Here is a 26,569-nt window from a genome sequence, read left to right as displayed (position 1 = left end):
ATGGAGAAACCCCATCTCTACTGAAAATACAAAATTAGCTGGGCATGGTGGCACATGCCTGTAATTCCAGCTACTCAGGAGGCTGAAGCAGGAGAATCACTTGAACCCCGGAGGCAGAGGTTGCAGTGAGCTGAGATCATGCCACTGCACTCCAGCCTGGGTGGCAAGAGGGAAACTCCATCTCAAAAACAAGCAAACAAACAAACAAAAAACCCTGCATGGAAGCCTATATTTATTAATAACAGATAAGTTATATTTTAGTGTGCTATTAACCTGTACCAACTTTAAGTTGTGATTAGTGAATGGGGATGTTTTGCTGTCTTGCTGTGGAATTTTCCTTTTTTAAATATGACCACATTATGACTCTGAATGCTCAGGGTAAGCCTAAGGCCTCATTGCTGTTACCAGGAGACTTTTATAGTTACAATAATAAAGATATTAATTCTCATGCATGCAGACAACTCAAACTCAAGTGGAGAATTTGTTTGTGAACAAGTCATAAATACTTATCTTCTGTTATTTGCACGAATGGAATCTGCAACATTTTTTTCCAAGGGAGACACTAAAAGAAAACCCTGAATCAGAATGATCTGCAGTTTCAGATAATAAAGGCTTTTAAGAGACATTTTTAGAATTAAAAATATGCTAATTTTATTAAATGAAAATATTTGTAACTGTTACTTTCTCACTGATAAAGCAAGTTTCTCAATAAAATACCTATTTTAACTTGCATTGCTGACATCTTTTCTTTGACTAATCTGAATAGTGCAAAAGCCATTATAGAGGTCTTTTCTATACATTCTCAATGTTTTCTTAAGTGGGTTTCCTGAGTTGTTTTATTCTTCATGACTCTGGGTTCTGCAAACAGGGTTTCCTAATTGTGCATTCTATAAACACTTTTATGAATGAGTTGATATGACATTAGAGTCCTTTTCATACATTTCATCATTTTCAATATGTATAATGACAGCTAGAAAAAAGGTGATAAAAAATAGACTAAAACCTATATCTTTTTCTTCAGCATAGTCAATTGTTTCTTTTTTTTTTTTTTTTTTTTAACCGGGCACCTCTTGATGTGCAGAATCAATTGTTTTCTTAACTCTCAATGAGTAACTCCATGCCTAGCTTGTACTTAGCTTTCAATATTTTTGGATGAAGATAAAGGGTATTTGGCATTTTGAGAACAACAATTAGTGATCAGTAAATTTCTAAAGCAAGAAAAATGTGAAACTAGTGTTTTATATGTTTGTTATGCAGCAGAATACAGCTCTTAGTGTTTACCCCTTCAAATCTCACGTAAAATATTAAATTAGGCCACTGGACATAGATAGTCATGTGATAAGTGATGGCTGGGAAAAAAGTTCAGGATCATAAATGTTATCACCATTCTTCAAGAAAAGATGAGATTATAAATTTCTGCAATTGGTATGATAAAAGGCTGAATTAATTAATGAAAAAGAGAAAACATTAGCTCTGTAGTTTCTGTAGAAGAAACTAACTCTCCAAAATTCTAGGCTACATAGTTACTTCTAGAGCAAAACATTTGATTCATGATTAACATATAAAAACTGATGTTTTCATCACATATCAAACAAAATAGCCTTCTCTAGAATACTCATATTATTGCCCTGGCTTATTAAGTAATAGTAAATAATACACAATATCTAAGAGGTGACAGGTTAACCTGAGGCTTATCAAAGGATACCAAGTTGTGCAGATAGGTTGTCTAGATAATTTCTTCAACTTTACATTTCCACAGGCAGAGAAGAGGCACTGTCTAAGCTCTTCCCATCGGTCATTTAACAGATATTTATTGAGCAATCTAGCATGTACCAGACTCAATCTGAACACTGAGCATACAAGAGTGGAAACAAATATGATTCCATCCTCATGGAGCTTCTATTCTGTGAAAAATAGATGTTAGACATGATTAACCTGTGATCAGGAGTGCCTCTAAGAGTATGTAAGATAGAACTTGTGGTGTGAGGAAAACTTCCCTGAGGAAGTCATGTCTTAGCGAAACTTGAAAGGATGTAAAGTATTACTTATGTAAATGGGAGCACATGGAATGAATAGTACAGACAGTACAGCCATGAGGAAGGCACATTCAAGGACATGAAAGAGCAGCATAGTAGAAACGTAAAACACAATGGTTGAAGGTGTAATAAGATATAGATGAGGCAGATCAGTGTGATCTTTTTGGCATTTAAAGAGTTTTAGACTCAACAATAAGAAAATAACCTGAGTAGGCCGGGTGCGGTGGCTCAAGCCTGTAATCCCAGCACTTTGGGAGGCCAAGGCGGGTGGATCACGAGGTCAAGAGATCGAGACCATCCTGGTCAACATGGTGAGACCCCGTCTCTACTAAAAATACAAAAAATCAGCTGGGCATGGTGGTGCGTGCCTGTAATCCCAGCTACTCAGGAGGCTGAGGCAGGAGAATTGCCTGAACCCAGGAGGCGGAGGTTGCGGTGAGCCGAGATCGCGCCATTGCACTCCAGCCTGGGTAACAAGAGCGAAACTCCGTCTCAAAAAAAAAAAATAAATAAAATAAAATAAAATAACCTGAGTAAACAATGGGCAAAAGATCTAAACAGACAACACAGCAAAGAAGATAAACAGATAAAACCATATGAAAAGATGTTCAACATCATATATCTTCAGGGAATTTTAAATTAAAACAAGATACCATTATGTACCTATTAGAAGGGCCAAAATCCAAAATTCTGACAATAAATGCTGACAAGAATATAGGGCATCAGAGCTCTTATTCAGCGCTGATAGGGATGCAAAGTGCTGGCCACTCTGCAAAACAGTTTGGCAGTTTCTTACAAACTAAACATAATATACTCTTACCACATGATCCAGCAATTGTGCTCCTCAGTATTTACACAAAATGAGTTGAAAACATGTCCACACAGAAACCTTCACATGGATATCTACAGCAGGTTTATTCATAATTTTCAAAATTTGGAAGCAACCAAGATGTCCTTCAATAGTGGTACATTCAGACAATGGAATATTATTTAGAACTAAAATGAGCTATCAAGTCATGAAAAGACATGGAGGAACCTTAAATGCATATTACTAAGTAAGTTAAAGAAGACAATCCTTAGAAATCACATACTGTATGATTCTGATGACATGACATATGGAAAAGGCAAAACTATGGAGACAGTAAAAAGATCAGTTGTTGCCAGGGGTTGGAGGGAGAGTGGGATAAATAGGCAGAAGATTTTTAGGGCAGTGAAACTACTCTGTATAATACTATAATGGTGGATACATGTCATTTTACAATTTTCAAAGCCCATAGGATGTACCATATCAACAGTGATCGCTAACGAACTATGGACTTCAGGTGATAATGTGTCAAGGTAGGGCCATCGATTCTAACAAATGTACTATTCTGGTACTGTGATGTTGACAGTGGGGGAGGCTATGCAGGTGTGGTAATAGGGGCTATATGGAAACTCCGTACTTTCTGTTCAATTTTGCTGTGAACCTGAAAGTGCTCCAAAAAACAAAGTCTCTTTTCAAAAAGTTTTAGGAGGGGGATTCATAATCAAATTTAAATTTTTTATAGATTACTCTGGCTGCAGTGACTCATGTGGATGGAGATAAAGAACAAAAGGAGTGTGTAGGAGAAGAGTTAACTGCAATGGTCCAGGTAAGAGATGGTGCTAATTTAGTCTAAGGTGGCAGCAAAGGAGAAGGTGACAACATGCTTGCCCTAGAGAGGGAAATAAGATTCCTACATGTGTCCCTGAGGAAATCAATGAAGTGTGTGCCCTTGGTTTCCTCATCTATTAAAAGAGAGAAGAGGAGTATAGGGGTTGGCCAGGGGTCTTCATGTAGAGACAGCCTATCACTGAACCAAACTTAAGGCTAACAGAATCAAGACAGTACTTGAGTCAGACATCTTTTCCTTTGTAATGTCAGCCCTATATTAGACAAGAGCAGTATCAGGCAGATGATGGTATTATGAGAGAACTTTGAAAACATAACTTCCTGAGCACTCTTTGAATATAATGACCCACTTCTTTATTAACCTAATTGTGTTGATAGCAATTAGCAAATATGATAATATAACCAAATACCAAAATGGACAATCTAGAAACCCAAAAATACTTAGTGTTATTTTCAGTTGGATTTTTCTTTTGTTTATATTTGCAATTTTGAGTCTTACTTGATAATCTTTATGTAACCTAAACAATGTTTTATAAACTTTAGGAAGCTGTTACTCATTTATAATATGCATAATATATAATGCATTATAGTGTTAATGTTATCATGTTCATAATATACTAATAATTTTGTTTCATTGCCACTACCTCATTCTTGTTTCTGTTTTCACTGAGTGAACAGAAGTTACCAATGAGAGAGATTTCAGACCCAGAAACAATATATCCTAAGGTTTGGATCTTTTATCTTATTCTCTAATCTCCCAAATAAGCTCTTGTAAAAATATATCTTATTAACATAAAAGCCTATTAAGGAGAATGACCCTAAAAATGCTAGATAATCAGAGCTACAAGCTCACTGGTTAGCCAAATCTTGACAAAGAGCATGTCTGAGTTTACTAAAAGTGAATTTGCAGAATTAATATACTGTATTAACAATGTGTAAATCTAGAAATTTTTCTTGTTAGAGCTGGTTAATATTTGCCTAAAGCACAAAGAACTCATCACTTGAGATGTTTTTCATGAATAAGAAAAATCTGCTTTCTTGATGTAACTGAGAAAATGATTTGAGAGTACTAAATAATTATAATAAACATAAATCCATGCATCATTTTAATGTTTCATTCTTAACATAGAATTGAATACTTAATTATCATGACAAAGTTACTATAGCTAAAGAAAATAATAAGTACATCACCTGAAATAACACCTATATCCCATGATACATTAATCCAGTTCCAATGTTTTCTTTCTGAGTATTTCAGCAACAATGTAGTTTTAATAGTCAAGATACCACTTGAATGCTATCCAGGAATAATCAGATCTGCTCAAATTAGGTTTATATAATTTACCAAGGTGACAGATTATAACTTCGGAGATTGCTGACCATTGATCACTAAGAACTAATATTAGCTGACCATATGATCACTAAGAACTAACATTTGACTGATAAATTTGAATTTCATCTTTTGTACACTGAGGAAAAAGATTAACAATTTTATCCACATCAAGATGCTTGTTTTGAAGGATTGATTCCATCTGTCTGAATTGCTCTTTCTCCAGTTTCCTCATGTAGTCCAGCATTATTTTGGCTTTTTCCTAAACAATTAAAAATATAAAGATAAACATATATACACATACACATGAATCTAATCAAATTCCAACCCACCTCTACAGATAAGGTTTGTTCATTCTGGCTTCTACTTGTGGTTTGGTTCCCTCCTTGTTCTTTAGAGATAGAAAGAATGAAATTCTTTGGGGAAATCATTACTTTAAATTGAGTTAATGTATGAATACCAAACTATTAATTATTTTTAGTAGAAAAGACAAAAATAATTATGAGACTAGTTTATAAGTAAGAGACCTAAAAGACAACAGGAGAATAGAAAATCTCATATGAATTGTGTATGTGGGAGGTTGCTGAAAACTGAGGCTAAAATATTTTTATCAATTTATATCTTTTATATTTAAAACCAATATCAGATTAAGAAAACAGAATAGTGATGTTCAGGAAAAAATCAACTAAAAGGAGACATTTCCTCTATAACTGCATCCTTATTTCAATAAAGGGAGAAAAAAAGATCCATGACTCCTACAGAAAGAAGCAGTTTTTAAATTGTTAATGAATCACCATGATCAGTTATGAAGTAGTTATCTAGAGGAAAAGTATGTAAGAAAAAAGTTGGCTGGGTGTGGTGGCTCATGCCTGTAATCCCAGCACTTTGGGAGGCCTAGGCGGGCGGACCCTCTGAGGTCAGTAGTTCAATACCAGCCTGGCCAACATAGTGAAGCCCCAACTCTACTAAAAATACAAAAATTAGCCAGGCATGGTGGCGCGAGCCTATAGTCCCAACTGTTCGGGAGGCTGAGGCAAAAGAATCACTTGAACCCAGGAAGCAGAGGTTGCAGTGAGCCGAGATTGAGCCACTGCACTCCAGCCTGGGTGACAGAGTGAAACTGTCTCAAATAAAAAGAAAAAAAGAAAAGAAAAAAGTTACTAGAAAGTGAGCATAATTTTTAAAATTTGGACCATTATGGGGTAGAAATCTACAAAACAAAGACTGTTAACATGGATTTCAATATGAAATTGTATGCAGTTTTTTTCTGAGGAAACACGTCATATTAGTGGGAAAAAATTGATTTTGTCTATAAATGGTATGGAATAATTAGTTACCTTTTTGGAAAACAAAGTTAGAATCCCTACTTCATGAAATACACAAAAGTAAATTACAGATGGACTCAAGAACTAAATTAAAAAAAAAACACATATATGCTAGAAGTTATATTTATATTGAGGTGAGACAGGCCTTTTGAAACATGAAATTAAGGTGCCTTAAAGCAAAAGACTAGTACATATAATTGACTAAGTTTAAAATTTTTGTCTGACAAAAAAGTTAAATGCCAAACAATAAACTGGGGTAAAATTTTGCCTTATTACAAACAGTTAATATTCACATATTTTTGCCTATTTAAAGCAAAAAAAAACAAAAATAACCCAAAATCAATGGAAAAATAGCCTAAGGGAAAAAATAGACAAGTAATTTAAAAGGAAATACTCATGACCAATAAACACAGGAGAAGGTTTTCAATCTTACTAGTAATCAAGAAATTTAAATTAAAACTACCCATTAGATTGACTCTCCCTAAGACACAAAAGTAGTTACTTACAGAGCCAGGACCAGAACCCAGCTCTTTCACACTTCTTCTCTCAAATTCCATTATCTTTCTACTTTTATGCTTTTTAAGTAAAGGCTAAGGTAGTTGCAGCTGGCCAGGCTCAGTGGCTCACGCCTATAATCCCAGCGCTTTGGGAGGCCGAGGCAGGTGGATTACAAGGTCAAGAGATCGAGACCATCCTGGTCAACATGGTGAAACCCCATCTCTACTAAAAAAAAATACAAAAATTAGCTGGGCATGGTGGTGCACGCTTGTAGTCCCAGCTACTCGGGAGGCTGAGGCAGGAGAATTGCTTGAACCCAGGAGGCAGAGGTTGCGGTGAGCCGAGATCGCGCCGCGCCGAGATCACGCCATTGCACTCTAGCCTGGGTAACAACAATGAAACTCCATCCCCCACCCCCGAAATAGTTACAGCTTTAAATTTTTTATTTAAAATAAAAATTTTCAAATAAAAATCGGAAGTCTAGCAGAGCTCACTGCTTTAAGCATAAGTGAAATAGGTGAGGGAAAAAAATGGTGTGGCAACAATGCCAACACTGCAGACAAAAATAAGTAATTACCCCGAGGAAAATCCATTTTAGTGTGGAGAGAATATAAATGTATATGCCTTGACAAAGTAAAAGGAATTATGGGAAAAAAACCCAGAAGGTAGTAGAAACAGATGAAAAAAGATTTAAAATGGTTAATGTTTTCTTTCATTGCAGGGAGTCAATGGATGGATGCCTTTAGGCAGACTTTCCATTCCCTTCTTATCTATCGTTTTTCTGTAGCGGGCTGAATAGGTATAAACATTATAAAATTATCTATCTATTGATGCCAGAAAAAAAGAAATCCTTATTTTTCTTTAGCAGACTGGATAGGCAAGAACATTATAAAATTACCTTTCTATGCCAGTAAAAAATAAATCCTTATTTCTAGAGAAGAGATATATTTTGAGTGATATATTACTCTTCTATAATACTTACATTTTAAAATAATGAGGATGCATCACTTTTTAAAAACTAAAAGTCATTATTAGTTTAAGTCTCTGGGGTTTTAAGTCACCTTCAATTAATTTTAATCTGGGGCTGTATGATTAAGAAAATTACATTAAGAACCCAGGCCAACTGCCCTTCAGAGGCTTTGTAAATTTTGGTTATATACTAAGCAAGTTACTTTAACTCTTGTAGATTCAGATACTTTATCAGCAAAGTGAGAATCAAAACAGTGGTTGTGGAGATTAGATAAAATAATCCATGTAAAAATACTATGTAAGTGCTCAACAAATGTTAGCTATTGTTAGTATGTTTAATGTACTAAATTTCTCTACAAGATTCACAATATATATATTCATAACCAAAGATAAAAATAATACAGCTCTACTATAGTCTGAGCATCCAAACTATTCCTAAACCTGTATTTTTTATAAGAGGGGAGGAAAGCTGATACTCCAAAGTTCAAAATACGGATTGAATCAAACTTTATACTTAATGATACAACAAATAATATAATCTAGCATACCTCATTATTATTTACTACTTCCAATGCCTGTTGATGTTTCTGGTAGAGTGGGTGTCTTCTGTCAGGCTTAAAATGTGACTTCTTTTTAACTAGGTCTCCAAGTTCAAATGTTGGTGAACTGGTATCCAACAGTTGTGAAATATGTGGCACAAATATGAAAGGCTTAAAAACAGATCTAGAAGAAAGAATCTTTAAATTATCATTCAATATATTAAAAATATTCAGTGTTATTCTAAGTCTTCCAAGATTCATTTTAATTAGAAATTTCTGTTAATGATGCTACAAACTAACTTGTTCCTGTCACCTTAGTTATACCATGCCTGTCTTCCCTGGTACACTGGGGTCTCCTTTGGGGCAGAGAACCATACTTTATTTAGTCTTGTGTTTCCATGAACCTAACAGAGGACCTGGCACATAAACTGTCAGCAAAGTTATAGTTTGTCTTTCCTACTTCAAACTCCACAGTTGGAGGATAAGAACAACCTTTAATGTTACACATGGAGAATTAAGACTTGGGGTAAACATCAGTGCCAGTGTCAGTAAGGACAATGACTGGGCACAGTGGCTCATGCTTGAATTCCCAGCACTTTGAGAAGTCAAGGTGGGAGACTCTCTTGAGACCAGGAGTTTAAGAACAGACTTGGGCAACATAGCAAGACCCCATCTCTACAAAAAAATTAAAAATTAGCCAGGCATGCACCTGCAGTACCAGCTACTTGGGAAGCTGAGGGAGGAGGATCACTTGAGCCCAGGAGTTCAAGGCTACACTGTGCTGACTCTGCCACTGCACTCCACTCTAGCCTGGGTGACAGAGCAAGACCCTGTGTCAAAAAACAAAAGGAGGACTCAAAGACTTTATTCCATTTTCTTGAGGATATTTTTAATACTGTGAAAGGCTATAACACTAAGAGAGAGTGAATATAAAATCATTTCTAAATGTGAGATACTAGTGACTTAAATCAAGATGTTCTACAAAAGTACTACATAAAATATAAACTGGGCTGGGTGCAGTGGCTCACGCCTGTAATCCCAACACTTTGGGAGGCTGAGTCAGGCAGATCACTTGAGGCCAGGAATTTGAGACCAGCCTGGGCAACATGGTGAAATCTCGTCTCTACTAAAAACACAAAAATTAGTCAGTGTGGTATTGCATGCCTGTAATCCCAGCTACTAGGGATGCTAAGGCATGAGAATCTCTTGAATTTGGGAAGTGGAGGTTGCAGTGAGCTGAGATCATGCCATTGTACTCCAACCTCAGTGATAGAGCGAGACCTCTGTCTCAAAAAAATAATAGTTAAATAAAACTGGAACTATTGATATGTTAAGTTGTACATGTATTTTCTAGATATGAGTGCATAAGTAAATCTTGTACAACTACATCATTTAACCTTTTTACTGTTATGAATTATCTAATATCATATCTGAAATCTGAGTAAGAAAATCTACTTTCTTTTCTTAACAATATTAAATCTATTTGTAGGAAGAAGGAGTAGGGATAATGCGTACAAGAAACTATTCACATTTCCTTCCCATAAAAAGAACAGTTACACATATGTGAATATTGCAGATTAAAGCCTGAACAGAAAATACATCAAAAATTATTGTCCTATTTGTATAACAAAAATTTATCCTGACAAAATCATTAACATACTAATGACTCTACTCCACCCCCTGACCCCTTGCTGGTTTATAGTATTTTGTGGCTTCACCTCTCGGGATCAGGAGTCCCTGTAAAGAAGTGAATGCAAGGAAGGCTGGAGTCTTGAGGTAAAATAGAAACCATGCTTGCAGTGGTCAAGAATTCTCCCTCCATATTGATGCCACTTGGTTTGTCCCGAAGAATTTCCATCATTGTTTCAAAAGTTATATTTCCTAGGAAGATAATTTAAAAAATTATCAAATACATATGTATATACAAATGCTTTGCAAATATGAACTGCTTTCTCTACTGATAAATGAGATATTAGTCTTGACATAAATTAAGAGACTGACTATAAACAAACTTTGTATCAACTGCAATTAGATTCATTCCACTGTCACAAGAAAGGTATTTTATTTTAAATATAAACTAGGCAAAGTTTCAAAGCCATTGTAACAGGTAAAAACTCCCTAGGAAGAAGGAATTAATAATACAAAAATATATTCAATCCCATTGCCCTTACAGAATTTTGTTATTATTTTTATTTTTTTTAAGACAGAGTCTCGCTCTGTCAGGCTAGAATGCAATGGTGTGGTCTTGGCTCACTGCAATCTCTGGCTCCCAGGTTCAAGCGATTCTCGTGCCTCAGCCTCTGGGACTACAGTCATGTGCCACCATGCTGACTAATTTTTGTGTTTTTAGTAGACACGGGGTTTCACCATGTTGGCCAGGCTGGTCTCCAACTCCTGACCTCAGGTGATCCTCCCCAGCTCAGCCTCCCAAAGTGCTGGGATTACAGGTGTAAACCACTGTGCCCGGCCTATGCCTGGATAATTTGTAAATTTTTCTGTAGAGATGGAGATCTCACTATGTTGCCCAGGCTGGTCTCGAATTCCTGGCTTTAAGCAATCCTCCCACATCAACCTCCCAAAGTGCCAGGATTACAGGAATGAGCCACTGTGCCATGCCTTTTGTCTTTAATTGAAAAAATTAAGCCTTGTAAATAATAATATACTTACTAATGATTTGGATTTAAGTAGACCATTTTATTATTAGTTTTCTATATATCCCATCTATTCTTTGTCTCTTTTCTTCTTTCTTGTCTTCTTTATAATTTATCAAGTATTTATTATTCCAGTTCTCCCATTAGCTTATTATTTATACACTTTTAAAAATCTTATTACTTTCTCTTGACTTACTACCATTGGTCTTAAATTAATTCTTTATCACTTACCAATTAAGACAAGAAGGACCCATACAGAGCTTAGCTCCAATTACTGCCTCCTATCTTTTGTGCTATTCTAATGCACTTTAATTTCTACTGTGCTCATCTGGGTCTTCTGAGAAGCAGATGCCACAACATGGGATCAAATGTACAAGGAATTTTAGGAGAAATGACTGTTACAGAAAATGGGTGGGAACCTGGAAAGCCTCAGAGAACCATCAGACTATGATACAGGTCTGAATCTGAGTTTAGTAGAGAAAGGAGAAGTTGGAGAGGTATCCTAGATTGCTGTGCCATCTAAGGAAAACCTGGCCAGGCTGTCAGGGAGTCCTTGATCCAAGTCAGCCATTAGATGAGTCCTCTGTATCCCTAGAATGGGCCTGCCTTCATCTCCCTGCAGCTCTCAGTCACTGGCCAAAAGCAACCTGTGGAAAATATAGTGCTCCATGAAATCCATGCACAATAGACTTTAAGCACTGCAGCTATGGCCATTGGTTAGAAAATTACTATTATTTTCAACAATGTTTGTTTAGTTTTACCTGTGTATTTACTGTTTCTGTTGCTCCTGTGTACCTTGCTTCTATCTGCCTGAGGAATGCCCATTAGCATTTCTTTTAGTGCCAATCAGCTAGTAATTCTGTTTTATTTCACCTTTATTTTTAGAGGATATTTTCACTGGATATACAATTCTAAATTAGTAGTTATTATCTTTCTTCATCACCTTAAAGTTGTCATTTTACAGTCTTTAGAATTCCCTTCCTTCTGTTGAAAAGTTAGCTATTGGCTTTATATTTGCTCCTTAAAGATATATATATATATATATATATGTATATATATATGTGTGTATATATATATATATATATATATATGTGTATATATATATATATGTATATATATATGTGTGTATATATATATGTATATATATATGTGTGTATATATATATATATATATATATGTATATATATATTTTTTTAGACAGTCTCACTCTGTCACCAGGCTGGAATGCAGTGGCGCCATCTTGGCTCACTGCAACCTCTGCCTCCTGGGTTCAAGCTGTTCTGACTCAGCCTCCCAAGTAGCTGTGACTACAGACATGCACCACCACGCCCGGCTAATTTTTGTATTTTTAGTAGAGATGAGGTTTCACCATGTTGGCCAGGATGGTCTCGATCCCCTGACCTCTTGATCGAAACCCTCCTCAGCCTCCCAAAGTGCTGGGATTACAGGTGTGAGCCACTGTGCCCGGCCTTCTCTAGATGTGTTTAAGATTTTTCTCTCTTTTTTTTCCCCTCAGAAATCCTACTATGACGGGCATAAGTGTGGTTTCCTCTTATTTGTCCTTCTCGGGATTTGTAGAGCTTCTTGAGACTGTTGCTTGATGACTTTTATTAGTTTGGGAAAATTCTTGGCCAGTGTCCTTCAACTACTGGTTTTTGCCTTTCCCTATTTTCTCTCTCCTTTCCTGTTGATTCTCTAATTTTATGTATGTGAGACCTTTTCACTGAATCCTATATATGCCTCTCAGACTCTTGTCTATATTTTCTAAGCTTTTATCTCTGTTTGAATTGGAATCTTTTCTACTCATCTTCCAGTTCACTAATTTTTTTCTTCTGCTATATCTAACCCATTGTTAATCAATCTATTGGATTCTTAATTTCAGTTATAATTTTTTAGTTGTATTATTCCCATTTGGTTATCTTTTACAGACTTCGGTTCCCTGATAAAATTTTACATCTTTTTATCTAATTCTCTTGAATATATAAAATACGGTAATTTTAAACTCTGTTTCCAATAAAGCTAATGTGTAGACGGCCTGTGGGTCAATTTCTACTATCTACTTCTTTTCTTGGTTTTCAGTCATTTGGTCTTATTTCTTAGCATGCCTGATAATTTTTGATTGAATGAAATTTTATAGAGGCTCTGCATGATATTTTCTTTCACAGAGCATTTAATATTCTTCTGGCAACCTGACAGAATATAGGTAGATTATCTTGATCCAATGTTGAGACTAATCTATCCCTTGTTTGTTCTTACTCTTCCTACAGAGTAGCCTTTCTGGGGTTTCAATTGAAAGCTTAGGGGTATTTCCCAGGTCCCTTCTTCTTGGTTGGCCCTCCAATCCAATTTTTGTCCCTAAGGCTTTATGAGGCTGCAAAAAACTCTGCTTAGCTTTTAAGGCTCTTAGCAGCTACTTTCTGCTTGATTTCTCAGCATCATGTCTCATCCTACCTACATGCTGCTTAGAAGTTGACAACTGTGTTGAGAAACTATGACCCAGAAAGTCAAGCTCTTCTCAAAGTGTAGAGTCTTTTTCTCAGTCTCCAGGATCTAGGCTCCTCATCTTTATTCTTTTGTATACTCTTTTGGGTATTCATCCATGTCTTCCAACAACAGGGATTTTTCCTTCCAGATCTCATAGTTATTCTTGGAAGGAAGTTGGTCTAATACCAGCTACTCCTTCATAACCAGCTCTGTGCTTTTTAATTCCTCCACTGCACTAGTATGCCTCTCATTTATTAAATACATTAGTCTCTTTCTATCCTGAAGTAGTACCAATTTATTAATAATAGTAATGAATGTGGTGAATCCATATGGTAACAAGTACAGTTTAAAAAAAAAAAACACCACACCCACACCCACACACACACACACACACACACACACACACAAGCCAGGCATGGTGGCTTATATCTGTAATCCCAACAGTTTGGGAGTATGAGGCAGGAGTATAACTGGAGCCCAGGTGTTTTAGACCAGTCTGGGCAACATGGCAAGTTCCCCATCTATTAAAAAAAAAAAATAGCCAGGTGTGGTGATGCATGCCTGTAGTTCCAGCTGCTCAGGAGGCTGAGGCAGGAGGATTGTTTAAGCCCAAGAGATTGAGGTTACAGTGACCTATGATCGTGCCACTGCACTCCAGCCTAGATGACAGTGCAAGACCCTGTCAATCAATCAATCAATCAATCCAAAACATTGTTTCTGCTAACAGATATTTTTAGATAACTTGTATGGAAATGTTTAATTATTATATTTCAATTAGTTCTAAAGAAACAACCTTCACTTAACATGGTTGATTAACCACAGGTATTTCCTTCCTCTCTCAAAATGCCACTATAATGACAGTAAGAATGAAAAATGAAGTAGCTTGTAAAAACAAAGAGAGCATGAAAAGCAAGTATCTCCCCCTGCCCCATTCCCAGAATTGGGAACTAAAAGAAAAAGCTCACGGCAAGTCTGTATCCAAATTGTAATTTATAAAATTTCAAATTAAAACTGACTTCATATAAAATAACCTAATGTTCTTCCCTCAGTTAATTATATAGGCTACCAACTATTTTATGTTAATAACAACAGATTTATACAATCTACATTCTCTTATCCAGTTTCTCCACAATATAGCCATTACTTCAAAATCAAGAAAAATAACTTATTGACTTTATAGATAACTAGTTACAGAAGTAATATATTTCTGTTTATTTGGAAAAACACAGTAAAGAAGGTGTGCCTAAAAGCAGCCCTTAATATTAAAACTAAACAACAAAGCAAAAACCTGCCATCCACACCTATTTATCAGGCACATAGCTTCAGCACCTAGTGAGCCTTAAAAATGATTCAAATCCAAATTTCTATAAATGACAAGTTTTAGTAAAAACAGTGTCAGAACCGTAATACTGTGATAATACAGGTATTATGAAAATACTTTCTATATACAAAACCTACAATTCTCAAAATGAAAGGAGGATTTACATGATCACTTGAGTAGGATAGCCATAAGTAATCCACTAGCAAGCACTAAGTACTGAGACTGCAGTGGCAGGGTTCAGTAAAATAAATGCAAAACACAGGGTGTAATTTCATTGCAAGTTAAGCTAGTTATTGAAAATACATGAGTGAATATAGATTCAATTTGCATATACATGCAGCACAGTTAATAGCTATCAGGTAGGGATATTTGGAAAGAAGAGAGGTAGGCTGTTCTATCTAGAAAAATCATAGGAAAAATTAACTGTAATGTGCTGGTAGACAATTTTCTGTGAAAGTGTTAGAAAGACATATTCTTTTGTCAAAGCACAGAAAGCTGGATGAACTATACTTCACACTTGAGAAAAAGTTAAGTTTCATGTCAGATGCATCTATTACTATAAGCATGTATGCATTTCAAATACATGATTCAGTTATTCTTAAATATAACTGAATTAATTATTATGATGCAGTAGCTAATTGGCTTATAATTATTTCTTTTTTCTTCCTTTTGTTCAATTACTCTAAACCTTATAATTTTCCTCTCCATCTTAATTATGCATCGTTGTTCTTCATTTTTAAAGAATATCTGCTCATTTTATTTCTGGCTTTTAAGTTTATTACCAGCAAAAAGTACACAACAGTGATCTTTGTTAAACTATCTGCAAATTACAATTTAATTCTAATCAACTAACAATCCTTTGTTAATTTATTCAATACTTACTAAGCACACACAACATAGTGAATTAGGTGCTGAGAGAAAAATATGGACAAATAAGAAAGTTCATTTTTTTCAGTTTCTTGGAGAAGAGCACAAACACAGATGGTTTCTTCATTTGTAAAATGAAAACGATATCTATTTCACATGGTTGCTTAAAGAATAACATAATTAGGATTGGCACGTTGGCTCATGCCTATCATCCCAGCACTTTGGAAGGCTGAGGCAGGTGGATCACAAGGTCAGGAGTTTGAGACCAGTCTAGCCAATATAGTGAAACCCTGTCACTTCTAAAAATACAAAAAAAATAGCTGGGCGTGGTGGCAGACACCTGTAATCTCAGTTACTTGGGAGGCTGAGGCAGGAGAATCACTTCAACCTGGGAGGTGGAAGTTGTAGTGAACCAAGATTGCACCACTGTACTCCAACCTGGGTGACAGTGTGAAACTCCATTTCAAATAATAATAATAATAATATAATTAGCCGGGCGCTGTGGCTCACGCCTGTAATCCCAGCTCTTAGGGAGGCAGAGGCGGGAGGATAGCTTAAGCCCAGGAGTTCGAGACCTGCCTGGGCAATATAGCGAGACCACGTTCTCCACAAAAAGGAAAAAAACAAAAACAAACAAAAAAAAAGACAAAAAAAATAATAATAATATAATTAAATCATTTAGCACAGTATCTGACCCTTGATAAAAGCACTTAATAAATGGGAGTAGGTGTTGCTGCAACAGCTACTCCTGATTTACTATTTTTTTTAATTTTGAGTTCCAGGATACATGTACAGGACGTGCAGGTTTGTTACATAGGTAAACGTGTGCCGTGGTGGTTTGCTGCACAGATCAACCTATCACCTAGGTATTAAGCCCAGTATACATTAGGTATTTTTCCTGATGTTCTCCTTTTATAGACTTACTATAGTAAGTCCTTACTATAACATGCTTTAGAATTTTCTACATACCTATCTATCAACATGGGGGGAAAAGATGGGTTAGATTACCAATTTACAAAACTATACACTAACATTAAGAAACCTTACAGAAAACTTTCAAATTATAAGATATTCTTTTGGAAATTAAAATATAAATATTAACTACTTTGAAAACAATAATGTTAAGGCATTCTAAAAATATTGTCAACTTTTTTCTTTTTGTTTGTACTGAGATTGGATTTATTTAAATAGCTGAATTAAGACCAAACAACACTAACAATAAAAAGTAAAAGAAACATAAATACAGGGGAATGTACTCATAACGTCATGTAAAAATCTCCTTTGCCACTCCCTGTGTACCTGTCAATAAAAGACTCAAAATATCCAAGAGCATCAGCTTTATACTAGAGTCTTACTCTATTTTTGCTACAGGTCTGAGTTAATATCTTGAATTTCAAGTGGATAGGAGTGCCCACCTCCTAAGACTACTCCTACCCCACACTCAACCCTCAATCACCATCACCTTTTGGGTGAGGTTCTAAACCCAGCAAGAGAAGAGGATGAGTTGTCTTCTCAGACAAAGGAAGATGCAAATCATTCCTTCTGGGAGGGTTAGATTATTATCTCAGAGGAGTTGATTCTTGTAAAACAGAAAACTATACTCTTGACCCTCAGATCTTCCATCTAGCCTATCTCTACAAATGGCATTTCCAGCTGTTCACTGGTTCCCAGCAGAAACCTGGTATTCATTTGCGACCTCCTTCTCTATCTAACCTTCACTCCAATTAATTAAATCCTGTCCATTCTGCTACCAAAGTATATCCCAAATCTGTCCACTTTGCTCCATCTCCATGCCACCACTGCCATTCCTGAGCTAGCTAACCTTTATGCAAGTTGGAGAAAGAAACCTCTTCTTTTGGGCAGATAGTGGGGCTGGAATTCAGCCCCTCCAGAATCTTGGTTGGTGGCCCTGGACCCCAGACCAAGCCATCCTGCACTGTTGTAATCAGTTCCTCAATGTTTTGCCCACATCACACCACTGCACTCCAGCCTGAGTGTCAGATCAAAACACTGTCTCAAAAACATTTTAAAAACTAGAGGGTCATTTTATCCTTCAAATGAAGGAGGGTATATCAGTCACATATCTTTATTAGTAGCATGATCCTTTTAGCAATTATCTGCCACTCAGTAATCTAAATAAAGCTTACTTTGCTGGAATTATTTGGTAAGAAATAATTCAAAAAATAGCTTTTATAATAAATCTTTTCCATTTTAATAGAATAATATTTTTACTAAGCATGATTCCCCAAAACAGATTTTATCACTTGCATATTACATCTACACAAAATGTAGTTTGTCATCCTAATATTATTTATATGATAAAATTACCTTTGTGCTTATTTAGAAGCTTGTAGCCCTCACAGTATCTGCCTGATGAAGTCATCATCTTGGCTGTGTCAAGATAGGAGTATGCTGCAGCAAAATCAAACTCGTTTTTACCATCCCACCAACCTTTCTGCTTAGCATAGGTTCTTATGTCTGGGTGTTCCCAGTCAATCTTGGTTGTTATGGAAAGCTGATTAGAAATATTACGAACTCCCTCTATTTTCAAAGAAGAAGAGGAGAAGGGAGAAGAAAAGTCATATTTAATATAAAGCATGCATCTATACATTATGATTCTTAATTACTATTTAAATGTAAATATCGACTTCTAAATTTTGTGTCATGTGCATGTGCATCTATTACATATTCAAAAAATAAATGCTTTTTAAAATTAAACTTATTTTGAGATAATTGTAGATTCACATGCAGTTACAAAAAATAATACTAAGAGATACTGTGTACCCTTTACCCAGTTTCCCCCAATGGTAACATCTTGTCAAACTGTAGCTTAGCATCACAACCAGAATATTGGTATTAATATAGTCAAGATGAAGAATACTTGTCACCACAAGGATCCCTCATGTTGCCCTTTTACAGCCACAACTACTTATCTCCCACCCCAAATCCTTCATTAACCTCAGGCAACAGCTAGTCTGTTCTCCATTTCTATAATAGTAATTTCAAGAATGTTATATAAATGGGAACACTACAATATATAAACTTTTGGCTTTTTTCACTGAACACAATTCTCTGAAGATTCATTAATGTCGCTGTATATATCAATAATTTATTACTTTTATTGCTGAGTAGTATTCCAGGTATGAATGTATGATCGTTTGCTGACTTTTTCACAAGGTAAAGGATATCTGAATTGTTCCCAGTTTTCAGTCATCATAGAGAAAGTTGCTATACTTGTGTACAGATTTTTGTGTAAATGTATGTAAATTTTTATTTCTCTGGGATAAATGCACAGGAGTACAATTGCTAAGTTGTATGGTACTTGCATGTTTAGTTTTTTTTTTTTTTTTTAACTGACAGACTATTTTCTAGAGTGGTTGGCTATACATTCTTACTAGCAATGTATGAATGATGCAGTCTCCACATTCTTACCAGCATTTGGTAATGTCACTATTTTTTCTTTTAGTCATTCTGATAGAAGTATAGTAAAATCTTATTGGGGTTTGCATTTCCCTAATAATGTTGAACATCATTTCTTGTGCTTATTTGACATCTGTACATCTCTTTGGGTGAAACGACTCTTCATATCTTTTGCCTATTTAACTGGACTTTTTTTAACTGTTGAGTTTTGACTGTTCTTTATATATTCGAAATACTAGTCCTTTTTATAATTATTTTTTTAATTATAAATAAGTCTAGAATCAAAATTTATGACTTCCAAAAACATTATGGCATGAAACTATAGACAAAGTTTTCAACTAACATACAAAATAGGAAAAATAAAAGCCCATCTTAGAGATTATACTAAATGAAATAGATTATGATAAATAAAAATTGATAATGTTTTAAAAACAACGAAAATGACAGTCTGTCAAGTAAAAATCAACGAAATTACTCTAATGAAGTCATACTTGGGATACCCTCATTACAAAACCAGATCCGAGTCATGACAGAATCAGATGGAAGAATTTTCTTTCTTTCCCCCTTCGCCTTCCTTATTTTCTTTTCTTTCAACAGGGTCTCACTCTGTCACCCAGGCTAGAGTACAGTGGCACAATAATAGCTCAGTGCAACCTCAACCTCCTGGATTCAAGCAATCCTCCCCACCTCAGCCTCTTGAGTAGCTGGAACTATAGGTAAACGCCACCCCACCCAACTAATTTTTGTATTTTTTGTAGAATTGAGGTCTCACTGTGTTGCCCAAGCTGGTCTCATACTCCTGGGCTAAAGTGATCCTCTTGCCTCAGCCTCCCAAAGTGCTGGGATTCTACGCATGAGCCACCATGCCCAGCCAATAATTTTCCGTTAATAAATAATTCCCTACCATTTAACAATTTAGTTATTGGGCTCAATTAGTAACAGAAAGGGAAACCAGTTGGCAAAGTTAATCTATAGCTAGACAATCAGGTCCAATGAAGGTGTTCATTTTAGATGGCCAGGTGGAGCTTTTTCAACAAAATGTATTTATTCATTTCTCTCTTGCGTGTAGTACATTTAATGAAATAAAAGTGCTCAACGGCATTATCAGGCCAATTATCACAGGACGAAAAAGTCTAACTATAATGTTATATATCAACAAACATATGTGCAAAACATAAAACAAAATGTCCATCAAAACAACTGGTAATGACCTGTTTTGAAAAATAACACCCAAATCCTCCAAAGTTCAAGGCTACCTTCGTGAAGCCTTTCTGAACTCCTCTAGCTCACAATAACCTTTCTGTTCTCTAAATGTTCACAGCATCTATGTGTCTGTATCATTCATGCACTGTTTAACATTTTCACATGTATATCTTATCTCTCTAGTAGACTAGGAGTCCAGGAGTTAAACACCCAAGAAGCACATGATTATGCTTAAACATAAGGCTATGTTCTAGTGAAAGAATATTGAACTGAGATTCAAGATGAAAAGATCTAAATTCTAGGTCATTCATTCACCACCTTAAATCACCTTATGTCTCTGGCTTTCCTCACTTGAAAAATGAGAGAAATATATGATCACAAAGAAAATGAGAAAGAAAAATCAAAGCATTCTACAACAATCAAATAATGTTGTTTTATTCAAAGATACAGAATGTTTATGTTTTACTATTATATCAACACAGCTTTTCCAACCACCAACTCACAAACACTTGTCTCTAACCCCATTCCCATTTCCTCACCTCCACACTTACATGTAAGATTATGGAGTGCAGCCCAAAGTTTAAAGGGGAAGAAATGGTAAGGGATTATTAAAGTGAAAAAGTATTATGAAACAGCCAAGAGCTGCAGCAAAGAAAGTAAGTACAGGTTATGTGAAATTCATATTCCCAGAGGTAATGCTAACTTTTTATCTTTTTCAAGAAAGCTCTTTATAGCACTTTTTCACTGTTCTTTCAAATTTTAGAATTTCCCTTGTAGTTCAACCCTTCATTGGACTAGATTATCAATCTTGGAAACGATTAAATGCAATATGTACAGGTAAGGGTGTATTTTATTAATTGCAAAACAAGTTAAATCACCAAAATTTGTCCATACCTTGAACTTTTTCTGCTGCCCAGTACTTCCCTGCAGTCTCCAGTATCCAGGCTTCATTCCTATCAGCTATCAGGAAACTGTTGTGATAGCTAAATGCCATCCTACCCTCTGTGCAATTTCCACCCTGGCCATATTTTTCTAATAAATCAACAATGACATTGAGGGCTTTTTCAGCTGTATCAGCTCTTTCAAGGCCAAGTCTAAAACAAAAATATAAAGTTCTCAGGTTAAAAGAAATTTCCATTATTTTTCTTAAATAATTTCATGCTTATGAGATTTTTTACATTTAAAGTAAAATTTCTTTCAAGTTAACAGATGAAATGACATTTAACTTTAAAATTTTCCCTTCTGAAGTCAGTCTAGAATCATTGAAACAAAGTTTCTGGAGTCAAACAAACCCATCAAATTTGAAGTTGGTAATTCACTGTCAAGTTACTTTACCTCTGAACTGCAGATATCTCATTTGTAAAATGAGCACAGTAACCCATGAGGTTATGGTGAGAATTAGTTAAGGTGTGATAAAGTATGTTAGGTACTTCCAATGAGTTATAATTTCTACTTCTTCCCTTCTCCCAAATAATAATATCTGAAAGCTGGGCATGATGCCTTGTGCCTATAATCCTAGCTCTTCAGGAGGCTGAGGCAGGAGGACGGCTACAGGGCAGGAGTTCAAGACAAATGTAAGCAACATAGCAAGAACCTGTCTCTGAAAAAACAATTTAATTAAAAATTAGCCAGATTTGGTGACATGTGCCTTTGATCCAACCAAGCTACTTTGGTGGCTCAGGTGGGATGATTGTTAGAGCTCAGGAATTCAAGGCCACAATGAGCCATGATCACACCGCCATACTCCAGCCTGCATGACGCTGTGATCTCGTCTTAAAAAAATAAATAAGGAAAACAAACAAAACTGAGAATCATGAAATTGCAAGTTGTTACTCTAAAATATTTTGACACAAAGTATCAAAGCCCCCTAAAAAATAAGAAAATAAAACAAGTAAGAGTTATACAAAAAATTACAAATTTAGACAAGGTCTATAGTATAATATACAACAAAAAAAAAACCTGACAAGATCCATTCCTAGTAGTGCTTCTTCATCAGAAACTTCTTCTCTTCCCCATACAGCTTCATTTCCAATGCAAACTCCATGCTCATTGGCTCCCATTTCTGCACCCCACAACCAAGCTGGGCGACTCAGGACAACAGCATATGTTTCAGGAACTTGATCAATTTCTATATATGTACACTGTAAGGAAAAAAAAAAGTCATAGCATGAACCACAAAACCAGAAAAGTTATCAAAATCCAGAATTTAAAAAATCAGTCAGAAGACAAGACTGTTATTAAAGAGGGAAAGGAATAAAATTAAACTGAAATTTTCAATAAAAGGCATTGCTCTTAAAACATATTCAGAATAACCCTAAAGTATTATATTCATTCAAATATTTGCTTAGCATTTCCTATTAAAAAACATTCTGCCAAGAGATATGTTAGTTACAAAGATGAATCAGATACAGATCTCACTTTTGAGAAACTAAAACTTGTACATTAACTAGGATAAATAAAGCATAAAGTATTAGGGTCATGAAGTAACGATGAGGTGTTAGTGAAGCTCAGGAGAAACATGGTCTCCAGCTATAACAACTTGAAACATTTTTGTAGATGTATGTGAGTTGAAGCTTAAGGAAGTAGTTCTCAACCTGAATGTCCAGTGTTACTTGATTAGTGATATAAGTACCTATGGGGTAGCCTTTGAATACAAGAGTATTGCCATAGGAATCTCATGTCGCATGTTGAAGTCATCCATTAGATATGTCCACAGCAATGAAAAGAATGAGAAACACTGGTTTACAGGATAGGCTAGATTTAAATACGAAGAGATAAAGTGGAAATGGTATCACAGATGAATAAGCGGTCTTAGCAAAAGAAAAAAATATGGCATAGTATACAGAAAAATCCAATATTTAATATGTTTTAATATTAGAATATTAATACAATAAAATCTTCAAAGTATGAATTAGCAACAATAGCATAATTTGAAGCTCTCATTTTAAGTTCCACATTAAGTGGGTTTTTAAAATAAGTTCTCAAAGGATCCTTTAATTAATGTGTATAGTACTGCATAAAATGTATATTGATACTGTTAACACAGGGCCTAATAAACCTTTTTGATGTGTCATAAAACTGTCATTCTCAGAGTCTGGGTGACTTTCCTATTCTACATAAAGTAGAACCTCTATCACTTCAGAATCAGAATCCTTTTTGTTCATCGAACTCCAGCTAACTCCAAGCTGAATTAAATGTTCCTTCTCTTCTGCTGCCACAGCATGCTGCTCTTACTTAAATTTAGCATTTAAACCATCCTATTTTATAATGGGGTATAATCATACACGTCTTATTCCTATACTAGACTCTAAGTTCTTGGAACAGTCAGAGTCTTGACAGCTGACTTTAAATCTCTTGCCGTATCTAACATGCCTGCATATGGAAAGCATTCAGATAGTTAATAAAAGAATGAATAATTTTTATTACTGTTATTTCGACTTCCTCCAAATCACTGAAATAAAAGATCAGAGTTTATTTCTGACACATTTATTTTTCAAATTTAAATTCCTCAATTTTAACTTCTACAGTTTCTTCCAAATTGCTATTTATAGAAATAGCTTTATGATACTTTTAAAAATCACACTGCTAACAAAACATTTATTTCACCTACCTTAAGATGTTCTCCCAGGTTATCATGAACTGCAGCAGGAAAATAAACTACCTCTTGTACTTCGTCACAGAGTCTATCTGAATTTTTTCCAAAAATAATCCTGTTAGCGACTGTTGCTGGAGGTAATGCCACGAAAGTGTCACAGGAAAAAGGTTCCATTTTTTTTTAACTAAAAATTATACAAAAGTTTCAAAATTAAAAAAAATACTTTGAGTATTTGGGTTTTACTCAATGACCAAAGGATATTATTACCAAATCTAATGTTTATTAAAGCTTTGATTTTTTTATTTTTGTTTTTTGGAGACAAGGTCTAGCTGTTTGACTCAGGCTGGAGTGTAATTGTGTGATCACGACTCACTGCAGCCTGGAACTCCTGGACTCAGGAGATTCTCCTCCTTCTGTCTCCCAAAGCACTGGGATTACAGGCATGCCTGACCATGCTTGGCTGTTCATTAAAGTTTTAAATTTCATATATTATAGCACAAAAATCAGTAAGAATATGACTTGGAACTCAATCTTGTACTACAAATCAATAAGAAAATGACAAATGAGAACTACCTTCTAGTCTATAGTTCAAATTTATTCTCTAAGACCTTTCTCTCCTAAAGTCTTCCCTGAATTTCCTTTCACCACTTCCATATTTGGGAATCCCTGTAGCTAGCTCTACTGTTGTAAAGGCTATATTCTACTGTATTTGTGTATATATGAGTCCCTTTACTGGACGAGATCCTTGAGGGCTGGGAGTATATCTTACAAATCTTTGTATTTTCATTGCTGGAACTTGTCTTATGGAAAAAAATCTTACGTGCCAAGTACTTCCTCAAAGGAAGGAAGAAGGGGTCTTCTTTGAGCTGAGAAAAAATATAGACAGATAATTCTGATGAGACGGAAATTTTGAAACACTCACTGATTCAGACAAAAATGTCAATATAATTCCAAATTGCTGATATTTCTAGGAGAAAGTTCACATATTTAATTTATAAATCCCAGTTGTATGCTTTAATATCTACATTATCTCTTTAATTGTAATTTGGAAAATCTTAACTTTTCAGTTATAATAGAACACCTAAAGGTCCTTGTTTTGCTGCCAGAATGGACACATTGTTTTAGTTTCCTTCTTTCCTTTAATAATGACAAAACCTTAGAATGGCTTTACATAGGCAGATGCTAGCAATTTAAAAACAAAATTTTAATATAATAAATGTTTCCTTAAAAAGAAAACAAAATGGCAAGAAAAAACTTCAGTTGGAACTCCCAAGGGTTTTCCTCTTCTCAGCAAGAAGTAGACAGAGATCATGACGGCTTCTGTTATTTTCTTTGTATATTTCAACACTTATGTCCTGGATCTCCTTCTATTTGTGTTCTGGAGTTAGTTCCATCACTATGTAACTTTGGCAGACTATTTAATCTCTCTCTTCCCTGTGCCTTCTGCCTCATCAGTAAAATAAAAGATACTATTTGATGGGCTGTTATGAGAACTTAAGGCAACATATAAAGTGTTTTGCACAGTACAGATTACACAGTAGACACAGGAAAGCTGTTATTGTTCTTATTTGGTAGGAGAGGAAATTTCTTATAAAGGCTTATTATTTTTTTAATTTTTTTATTTTTTTGAGACGGAGTTTCACTCTTGCTGCCCAGTCTGGAGTGCAATGGCGATCTCGGCTCACTACAACCTCTCCCTCCCAGGCTCAGATGATTTTCCTGCCTCAGCCTCCCGAGTAGCTGGGATTAACAGGCGCGTGCCACCACGCCCGACTAATTTTTTGTATTTTTCATAGAGAGGGGGGTTTCACCATGATGGCTGCTCTCGAACTGCTGACCTCAGGTGATCCATCCGCCTCAGCCTCCCAAAGTGTTGGGATTACAGGCGTGAGCCACCGTGACCGGACAAGGCTTATTCTTAACATCGCCCTGATGGAGAACTTGGTGGATCACCTGCTGCAGTAGCAGCCATGTCCATTCAAAACCGTGGAGTCTCAAGGGCCGTCAAGATGCAATAGGTAATCTGAGCTGCCTAACTGGGATCGTAGGGAAAGCTAAGGAAACTTGCAGCCTGGTTAGAATGGCACTTAGCCCACTGAGGAGGTGAAGCCTTGAGAGATTTTACCAACTCCTAACGCGTATTCGTCATTCAATATTTATTGAATGTCTTTCAGCGCCAGCACCCTACAGCTGAGGACAAAATAGGGCCTCCGTTCTTGCAGAGCTGTCTATTTCACGCGCTCTTAGTTCACTCGGCGCTTTCAGAAACATCATATTGTTGGATTCCCGCAAACATACTACGGTTAGGGCAGGAATTATCATTTCCATGATACAGATGAGAAGAACGGTGCAGAGAAGTTTTTGCAGCTCGAGTTAGAGTTCACAGAAAGTAACGGGCTCGAGCTTCAGGCACCTCCGGTCGAAGAGGCGCCGCGATCCACCCCGCACTCCGGCCTGAGGCGCTCAAACTGCAGCCGGCGCAGCTGGGCCCCAGAGCCCCTCGGTCAAGCAGCGCCGCGCGACTCTTTGGTCTTTCTGGGTTTTGCCTCAACTATGCAGGCCCCTCCCCCGTGCTCGCCCCTCACCTGGCCTCCCAGCTGCCCGAAGAAACTGGTCGACAGAGGGAGGAGTGGCCAGTGGAGACAACAGTTCCCGGAAGCTGTCACCTTTGACCTCGGAA

At 36.0% G+C, this 26,569-nt stretch overlaps 1 protein-coding gene across 1 annotated transcript; it reads right to left on the bottom strand.

Moving 5' to 3' along the window:
• Positions 1 to 1,037: 1,037 nt before the first annotated feature.
• Positions 1,038 to 26,567, bottom strand: SCRN3 (secernin 3). Its single transcript, XM_017538253.2, has 9 exons — positions 26,475 to 26,567; positions 23,905 to 24,073; positions 22,254 to 22,435; positions 21,189 to 21,388; positions 18,000 to 18,212; positions 10,067 to 10,229; positions 8,358 to 8,532; positions 2,566 to 5,279; positions 1,038 to 2,241 (listed from the first exon to the last, which is right to left on the bottom strand). The coding sequence occupies exons 2-8, from the start codon at positions 24,061 to 24,063 to the stop codon at positions 5,109 to 5,111; spliced, it is 1,263 nt and encodes a 420-aa protein (XP_017393742.1). The 5' UTR covers positions 24,064 to 24,073; positions 26,475 to 26,567; the 3' UTR covers positions 1,038 to 2,241; positions 2,566 to 5,108.
• Positions 26,568 to 26,569: the final 2 nt, after the last annotated feature.

Source organism: Cebus imitator, unplaced genomic scaffold, assembly GCF_001604975.1.
Source record: "Cebus imitator isolate Cc_AM_T3 unplaced genomic scaffold, Cebus_imitator-1.0 Scaffold110, whole genome shotgun sequence".
NCBI lineage: Eukaryota > Metazoa > Chordata > Mammalia > Primates > Cebidae > Cebus > Cebus imitator.
Note: the sequence above shows the minus strand (reverse complement) of the source record. Positions and strands in the feature narration are given on the sequence as shown.